The 9,837-nt window shown below is 37.7% G+C and overlaps 1 protein-coding gene across 3 annotated transcripts; it reads right to left on the bottom strand.

Annotated features, from left to right (window-relative positions):
* Positions 1-201: 201 nt before the first annotated feature.
* On the bottom strand, positions 202-9,389 carry cremb (cAMP responsive element modulator b). Of its 3 annotated transcripts, none has more exons than XM_084399324.1 (5): positions 9,135-9,389; positions 7,799-7,964; positions 7,287-7,433; positions 1,829-1,979; positions 203-1,343 (listed from the first exon to the last, which is right to left on the bottom strand). In XM_084399324.1, exons 3-5 carry the CDS (start codon positions 7,345-7,347, stop codon positions 1,199-1,201), a joined length of 357 nt encoding a protein of 118 aa, XP_084255450.1. In that variant the 5' UTR covers positions 7,348-7,433; positions 7,799-7,964; positions 9,135-9,389; the 3' UTR covers positions 203-1,198. The 3 variants fall into 3 exon arrangements, with proteins under 3 accessions (XP_084255449.1, XP_084255450.1, XP_084255451.1); XM_084399325.1 differs by lacking the exon at positions 9,135-9,389 and adding an exon at positions 8,649-8,721; XM_084399323.1 differs by lacking the exons at positions 7,287-7,433; positions 7,799-7,964; positions 9,135-9,389 and adding an exon at positions 5,882-5,966 and having other exon boundaries at positions 202-1,343.
* Positions 9,390-9,837: the final 448 nt, after the last annotated feature.

Below are 9,837 nucleotides of genomic sequence, written 5' to 3' on the forward strand. Positions count from 1 at the left end.
TTAGACCGTGTACAGTAGGTAGGTTATGTGACAACTAATTGACATTATTCCAGTCTAAATATCTTGAAATAAGCAGGAAATACAGAGACAGCATTTAAAAGTAATTGTTACAGGGATAAGTCATGGTGGTAGGCTACTGTGAAACATTTCCAAACACAAAACTATCTCTCAACATAAAAAAGCAACAACAGCAAAATTAATCAAGTTGAGAAGTCAATGTATTTATTTAAACAAAAGCTATGTACTATAATAATTTCAGACAGAATAACATAAAACTGTGCTGATAGTCTCTATGGAAACTCTGAAGGAGTGTGCCACTTACCAAGAAGTATTCAAGAATATATTTGTTACAAACAATCTTTCATCGTTTTAAGTATTTCGTTTATTTAGTTACAATGTTTTAAAAGTGACTAAACTTTATTAAAATGCCATAAACAGCAATAAACACAAAAATTCATCAGCAACATATATCTGTTCAGCCTACATTTATTACAGTAAGTTTCTACACTAGCTATATTCATTTTGGAGCTGGTGTATTTGTGAATGACTCATATAAGCGGTCCTTTAAAATTAAAAAATATATATCTTAAAGTAGATAGTTTTCAACCTTGAAACTTTTGAAATATATAATCCAATTGTCAATATAAACATTTTTTTTTTCTTTTTTTTTTTAAAAAGCCTAATGAGCGTAGGCAGTGCTGGTCTACTGTTCAATTTTCACAAAAGATATAAAACACACATATGACAACAATATTATACAGTAAAACAGGAACCGAATCAAACAGATAGCAGCAGTCTAGTGTGCCACTAAAATAAATGGGACTTCCCAGAGTACAATTCCTTTAGATGGATCAGCTCTTCTGTCATTTCCTGGTTCTGGTTCTCCATCATGGCGATGCGCATCTCTAAGCTCCGCACATAGTCCTTCTGCCTGCGTCTGTAGTCTTTGGCCGCCGCCCTGCAAAAAGCACAAGCAACACGGGCAACACACCACATTGACTGGCTCTGGAGCCTCTGGCCTCCAGCAAACACACATGCACACGTCACCATCTTTCGCACGCGGGACAACACAACCACGCAGCTGTCATCTTATCGAATATTACGAGCGGTGGCTAGACATTGCGTGAAAAGCACGTTTGCCAATTTGTGGCAGCTCTGTAAACGATATAGTCTTTAGTGTTCGGCTTGCAATGGACTGTTATTCGGTTTTGTGACAGTATAGGTCTTTAAGAGCCTTGAGTTCTTCAATGAGCATCTTGTTCTGTTTTTCAAGCACGGCAACTCGGTTCTCGAGACATTTGACATATTCTTTCTTCTTCCGCCGGCATTCCCGGGCAGCTTCCCTGGAAGCAACAACAGAGAGGCTCTGTGAGCATGAATCCTGTAAATCTTACATATTGTTTACAGGTCCCACTTCATGCAAGTCAGAAATGCAGAATATCATCGTGGCAAGCATGGAAACGCAAATTAAGTCCAAACCGGGAAAGCTTGAGTTGTGAGTACTTGTATATGTGCATGTGCAACGCAAATGATTCCACAAGCCAAGTTTTTCTATTCTAAGCATTGCCATGAAACAAAGAAAGCTTTTAGCACGTGCTCCACACAACTGAGACACTGAGATAAAACAAGTATGAAAGCTGAAAGCAGGCCAATGGATGCAACAGAAGAACTTGTGAGGCCTCAGATGCGGAAAGAGCCAGAAGACACCAAGACAGACAAGCTGCTTATAATATCATGCAAAAAGAATAGGCTGATATAATGATTTCATGCTCTTAGGCTACAGAATACAGTGGTAATCCTGGAATGGGGAAGGATGTCTGGGCATTACCTGTTTTTCATCAGTCGGTGTTCCCTCTTGCGTGACGCGTCATCATCCAGCTGCTGAGGGCTGGGAAGAGACCCGGATGAGCTGTCATTTACCTGGGAATGTCCAGATGCGGGAGAGGAAATCTGATATGCAGACATACCTCCAGGGGTGGCTGCAAAAACACACAAACACATCCGTTTACAGAGGAACAGTTCTTTCCAAAGACTTTTATTCTTAATGTTGTTACAAACAAGAATATTTTTTAAGTTTTTGACCCTGCTAATATTTTTATTGGCCACAAAAATACCAAAATAATATTTCATTTTTATATGTATAATTATCAATAAACTGTATGTTTTCTTTACAAATGTATAAAACTATTTACAAAAAATGACCCAAATCTCTCTCACATAGGTCCCAGGTCATCTTTATTGTTTAGCCCTGCACCAGCAATATTTAAGCAATAACAGTACATTGTTGTGGTTATTGTTCTGGCTGTGCTGGGCATTACTGCTATTCCGGTTATACACAGAGGTCTCAGAGAGTATTTGGACTAGGGCTGCACGATTTGAGGAAAATGTCATATTGCGATAATAGAGGTCAATATTGCGATTGCGATATGCGATATAATAAACAAATGGTTTCATGAGTCAACTTGCTTGGTTCTCAAGGAAAATAAATGCACACACAGATTAGTGATAATCTGCCTAAAGAAAAAAGTTCTTTAGTCAAGTGTTTTTCTCTGTTCCCTTTGTTCTTTGATTAACTTTAGCGACAGATATAATTAGTGGCTACTGTGTACTGTCCCTTTAAGACCAGCCGCTGCTGTCAGAGACGCGGATCCCACACGCGCCTCATTCTCTCACGAGTCACAACTCTTCACGTTCATCATAAGACTACTCTTATGTTATGAAGATACTCGACAAAAAGACATTTTGGCATAACTGTGTGTGTTATTGTTCGTTCAAGCTCGAAAGAGAACTGTATTCTGGCATGCTGTTTTGTGCGCACGCACGATATTAGCGCGAGTCTTTCTGTGTGTCACAGTCAGGACATTCACAGGCAGCACGTTCATTTTGGCATACATGTGTGTTGTTCGTTCTACCGCGAAAGAGAACTTGATACTGACGCGCGTCTATCTGTGGGTCGTGTGTGTATGTGTGTGTGTGTGTGTCAGGAGGACATTCACTGACAGCGCGTTCTTTTTTGTCTTATCGCGCATGAAGGGTTTAAAAGCATTTGCATGAATAAGAGCGGGATCATGTAACACTAGCCAAAGGATGCCAAAAATTAACAGATGCTGCGTTAATTGCATTAACAGCGCTAATTTGTTTATTTAATATAAAATCGCAGCACTTTGCGTCATATAATCGCGTAGGCTTGACATCGCGATTGCGATACGATTAATCGTGCAGCACTAATTTGGACACTAAAGGCACGCTATGAACACTTATGCATATAAGGCAAAATATTAAACAATTGTAAACCATTTTAATGCAAGATTTCAAACAAAACATTTCACAAAAAGAAGTGTTCTAAAGCTTTTTTGGGCCCACTTCATAACCAAGATAATGAGTTATTGTTTTTATACAAAAGCACTGTGTAAGCAATACAAAAATAAATAAATCTGAAAATAAATGTTTTAGTAGAGTTAACATTACAGCAAAATCAACTAATTACTTTCCAGGAAATGTATTCTAAGTAAGTTTCCTCTTACATGAATTATAAAATTAAAGGTTTTCCAGGATGAGTGGGACCACTGACAGTTTGTAACAAACATGTCAATTATGTCGAGCAGAGATTGATGACTTTATGCCTACGATAGCTAGAAGGTGGATATTATCGAGAAAAACTCTACAAGCATACCAGTGGTGACATTTAGACGTCATTGTGGTTGAGAGTTGTTAATCAGTGGTTAATACTTCTCAAACATACTCGTTTAGTTTCTTGGAATAAAATGTGTAGGACTTGTACTTACAACATCTACGAATGAAGGCGGGGGGAGGTTTTGTTTCTGACACTTAATGTAGAACATATTGTGATTGTTATTGTTTCTCTGTTTACGAAAAGCTAAATAAAAAAAAAACATATATATATATATATATATATAAAAAATACTTGTCTCAAATTTAAAATAGAAAGAATGAATGCAAACACATCTCCATATTCTTATATGCATAACTTTAAGCATAAATAGATATATTTTTATTATTATTATTTATATTTACAGATTATAAAAGAATACTGGCATGGAGTTGTGATAGAAATATTTGATGTAATGGGTGTTTTCAACATTAAATGTACAGACTAAGGATGCTCAGGTCAAAGACCATATATACTTACCCCAAAAGTGCTTAACATACTCGAACTAACAGTCATTTGATTATCTTAGATCATTACAAACCAATCACCGTAACAAATCACAGTGAAAAAGACTTGAGTGACATTGATTTTTACTCAACTGTTTGATTTAAATGTACATGTATCTTTCTATTCAGGAGACTCACTTGGTTGTTGTGACCAGTGATCTGACTGTGAATAAAAAGCAACTTGGGAGTCGTGTCAGGTATATGCTACGCTCAAAAGACCACCACAGAGACAGTGATAGTGTTGGAAGATTATAGAGCCGACCTCGGGGTGAGGCTATAATACTCTTAGTATTAATGATCCTGTGTCGGACCAGCGTACACCTGAGAAGGACGGTGAGAGTGTATAGATACTAAAGACCTGTGAGCTCATGTGTGATTGAGGTAGGTATTGTAGCTTCTTGACGGGACGTCGTCACAATCCTTCAGGGAAGTATTGGATTAGATTGTAAGCATTCAGGGAATTACCTTGAGATACTGTAGTTATTATTATTAACAACTGGAAGTTGTTTAAATTGTCCGTGGTGAAGAAGTCAGATTTAGGTTGTATTCGTATTGAGAATTTCCACGACAGAGTTCATTCTGAAGTCTGATATCATGAGTCCATGAATATCACCATGCTACTAAACAGGCCTGAGGATCAACAGAATCAAATGTTGAATTAATACCCACTAGAGATCAGCAAACACATTGTGTTGCCACTGAGTATGTCACAGTGTTAGACTGTACACAGATCTGCTCGTGGTGAGGTTATAAACTGAATTTCACACCAATGAAGGCTCCAACATATTTGTGCAGCGTGCAACATGCAACCATCCTGCTCTTTTGAAAGCAGAGTGAATCAATTTCCACCAGAAGCCGCAAACTATGTGGTCACAAGTCACATATTACACCAAGCAGCAGGTCACATGGGAGACTTGCACGATTGAAAGTTCGTATTTTTTGATCTCTCTTCACTGAAACGAATGAAATAAATGTACAAAGCTCATGAACAATTAAAAAATGACACGCAGCAAAATAAGCAACATATCTTTACGTCTCTGATTCTCGTTGTCTCCTTGGAGACTGTGGCACAGTCTAAAAAGATGATTAATTTAGAAGTCTTGCTCTCGCAAAAGGAGCTGCTTGTATTCACAGCATGACTCTGAACTGACGTCAATGTACATCTTATTTTCTCTTCAGCATTTACATTTCCCTGCTGGTGTTCAATTCCAGGAAACAAGATGACGTCAGCTGCACTGTGAGTGGGCAGCGCATTCATGCGTTTCAGAGAGAGAGAGAGAGCGAGAGAGAGAGAGAGAGAGAGAAAGAGGTGCTGAAAGAAACAAGTGAGGGTAACAGAGGGACTCAACAGGGAGCAATAAAATCACTTGTGTAATAATTTCAGTTTTTAGCCTGTTGCATGCTGTAGAGATGACCCACAGCAAGAATATAATAAGAAAACAGATTCGACACCCAAGAAAATCGTACATCATTTTCTCAGTACCATCTCTGTGTGTCTCTACCAAAACTTCAAAGTTTTGTTTGGGCATTTGAAATATTGATCGTCTGTTCATATTATCTGAACACTGTCAAATCAAATGTAAAATTACCCAACCAAATCCAGAGGAAAAACAAGCAAAATAAACGGAGGCATTTTAAATGCAATCTTTAAATGATTTAAATGTGGTGAAAAGCGCATAATAACCACAAGAAACAGCCAACGTACCTGATTCTGTCTCATCTCCAGTCACAGCCATATATAGTGAGCTGAAAGCTAGTCTGTCTCTCTCTGCTGTCAGCATGCAATGATGCCCAAACCACAAGCTAAGTGTGCAGTCACTGTCAGGGCCATTGACATCACTATGACATCATTGGCCTCCTGATGTCAGTAAGGCAGTGGCTAGCGGAGCCAGCCCTTCCTTCCCCCACCCCCCTCTGTCATACCAAAGCAGACTATAGAAGCAAAGGCAGTTTTTTTATGTATAATACTGTCTCTAGATTTTGTTTTCTATTATGGTTTCAACTGAAATAAGATGTATTATGTATTATATCGTGTGATATTGTTTTGGAAAGCCTGCTTTTCATTTCAAGCAAGCAGTGCTGACATGAATTTATGAACAAAAGTTCTTTGGAAGGCTGTGAATTGCATGAAACCTGTCAGGAACATATACGGATCACATTTCACCCAAAAATAAAAAGTAATAACAATACCATTCAAATTGTTGGGGCATTAAGATGTTGTGAAAGAAATTCAGCAAGGACGCATTAAATTGATCAAAGGCGATACTGAAGACTTTTACATTGTTACAAAAAATCTGCATAATTTAATGATTTTTGAAGGATCATGTGACACTAAAGACTGGAGGAATGGCTGCTGAAAAATCAGCTTTGCCATCACAGAAATAAATTACATTTTAAAATATATTACAATAGAAAACATTATTTTATTTCAAGAAAATCTTTCTTGAGAAGCAAGAGGCTTCTTTCTAAAACATAAAAAAATATGACTAACTCCAAACATCTGCACTGTATATAAAAAATAATTAAACCTATTTTTAGGAAAAATAATTGTCATGGAATTAATGTCAAAGGCAAACAAAAATAATCTTAATGTTCCAAAAAAATAAAAAAAAGTATCATTGTCACTATGCAAAATATAATTTATTTTGGGGCCAAAAGTGACCAGAGCATGTTCTCATAAGAATTACCCAAGCTTTATAATGGGAGTGAATAGACCCTGAGTCTATCATAAGAATAATCCATACGGCTCCAGGGGGTTAATAAAGGCCTTCTGAAGCGAAGCGATGCGTTTTTGTAAGAAAAATATCCATATTTAGAAACTATAAACTATATACTTGCATTATAAACTATAATCACTGGCTTCTGGTAACGTTCGTACGCGAGTCCAGTTCGGGCAGAAGAGTGACCTCTGGCCCGAGTGCGTCTGATCCTTTATTAATCCATTGGGGCTGTATGGATTACTTTAATGATGGACGGATGGATGCGCTTTTTTGGACTTCAAAATCTAAGGTACCATTCACTCCCATTATTAAGCTTGGTTTTGTCTATATGGTATTATAACAAAATGAAAGTATAATCCAAATGAATGTAATAAATGACAACATCATTACCTTGGCCCGCATTGTCAGACACAATGTAGGTGCCATTCCTGGAGTGGACAGCAAACTGCATTATGGGAGACCTAGGCCATGAAGCGAAGGTTTCATATCTCTGCTGGCAGGGGAGAAATTGGACACTGCCGCTCTGGTTGACGGAGACTTCAGAATAATAAAACAAAAGTCACATGAGGACAAGCCTGTGCATTTGCATACTTTTGATTTTACAATAATGTTTAAACAATCACCTACAGTGGCCTCAAAAAGGTTTGCTGAGTTTTAAATAATAAAATAGATTTAAAATTGCGCAAAGTATTTGAATACTTTTACTGGATGTTAAACGTAACGAGAAAATGGCTCAGAAAAGTAAAGTTAGTTGTTTGGGAATAGCCATTTGGTTTGATATTTTATTATATAATGCAATGACATTTATTCATTTTAAAGTGTAACTTAAGAGTGTGTCCAAAAGTGCCTAAATAGATTTTGGAGCCACTGTACATGGGAAATATGTCTTTGAAATGCCTCACTGAAAGGGCCTGCATTGGTGTTGTTGAAATTATTTCTTAAGGATGCCTCAGCGTCAAACTTCTTTTCTTCATCTTCGTGTTTTAGACAGTCACCCAGATGTGTACTGGTAGAAGAGTCTGGGAGATCCCCTCTAGCGTCTTTGTCTTTACAAATTACTGATGATGCCTGAGTAGAAAGAGGTTTTGATTATTAAGATTTAAAAAATAAATAAAACAAATCATCAGAATACTTTTTTTTTATGAACTATTCCTTAAAAACTTCTTTCCTGAATCCCTGATTTCTACCTGCCATAATCATAGGGTTACATATAGGCTACAAGAAGGACCTTATGGTGATCTTGTGATGAATACCTACAGTATGTAATCTGTGAGGTTTAGATCACACACACATGATTTTCCAAAGCACAAAAGGTCATTCCTACGCTTCTTTCCACCTGCCACCTACATGCGCGACCAGATCACAGTCACACACGTCTGAACCCACTGTCTTACTCAGTCACTCAGAGACACCACCAGGTCTGCCAACTCTCACGCATCGAGCGTGAGACTCACGCAATTGACACTTTGCACACGCTCTCACGCCACACATCCATTTTCTCACGCACAGAAAAATCGCGAAGCAAAGACACGGAGACCGACAGACTAGCCAGAGCAGGTTACTTATGATATAAAAAAAATCTCAGCTCTCAGATTCTGTAAATTTTATTACGAAATTCAAACACTAAATACCGTTTTGGCGCCTTTGTAAATGTGACGTGACAGATCCCTAGCGGCACGTGAACGATCATCTCTACTAGCTAATAGTAAATAAACACGAATGAACAACGTTGAAAGATAAAGTACAACTTACCGAAATGTATTTTCCTCATACATAATATCGATCAATCAGTGTTTTTCAACCGCGGAAAGGGTCAGCTGAACAGCTGGAGAACAATTATGTCACATAACATTTACCTCAGAAAATCCATTTAATGACCATAATATAGGCTAGCACGTTAGTTAAAGTTAAGCTAGAAAAAGGAGCTATAGAGAGTATTTTGCTAAATATGTGTAGGCTACTATTACATATTTATTATATTTGTACTTATATCATTAAATAAGGTTGTTATTATAATAAAAAACCGCATTATATTTAATTTGAGTTATTTTTTATCTTAAATAATACTAGATAGGGCTCTCTATATGTTTACAGCATTAGGTGAGATTTATTTTTTCTTGAGAAAAATGTACGCCTATCTTGTGTAGGTCTGATTGAGTCAATATTGAATCAAATCACAAGATCTGAACTTCATTGTGAAATTTGTGTCAAGCAATAATAAAAAAAAACATAGCTTACCAGAAATTACCCCCCCAAGTTGGCAGCCCTGCACCACATAACACTGAAGCTGTTCAGAGGAGACTGTGCACTATTAAAAATGATAAATTGAGTTTTAAAGGGAACCCCTGTGACCAGAGGTGGTAGGTGCATCCCAATTTGAGTACTTATGCACTATTCTATGCTGTTTTGTAGTATGAATAGTGCGAGTAGTGTTTACACTGCATTTAAGTCCATTTATTATGCCCTTCCCGCGCTAACTTCCCTGTTCCCTCCAACTCGTTCACTCGGATGTACATGATTGTTTAAGTTGCACGAGTGCCCTCTACTGGCGGAACCCTTGCAATGTGTTTAAGTGGAATGCCCTAGAGTAGACAATACAATAAACTATAAGTATTACACAGTTGAATGTATGTCAAAATAACTCCAATATCATACAATAGAGTTGTGGGGGGTGGGGGTAAATTAAGCGTGATCTGCTGTGATATCACAATCGTGTTGCATTGTGGTCCATGGGTCTGCCTGAAGTGTACTGAATAGACTTGGGCTGCATCCGAAATCGCATACTTCCCTAGTATGTAGCAGGCGAAAAAACAGTATGTGACAAAAGTATGTACGAATTCAGAGTACTCATAAAAAAGAAGGCAAAAAGTCCCCGGGATGACCTACTTTTGGCTAGATTCTTAAGTGCGCACTCGATGGACACTTTACTATCCCGTGAGGC

Source organism: Rutilus rutilus (assembly GCF_951802725.1).
Source record: "Rutilus rutilus genome assembly, chromosome: 24".
Classification (NCBI taxonomy): domain Eukaryota; kingdom Metazoa; phylum Chordata; class Actinopteri; order Cypriniformes; family Leuciscidae; genus Rutilus; species Rutilus rutilus.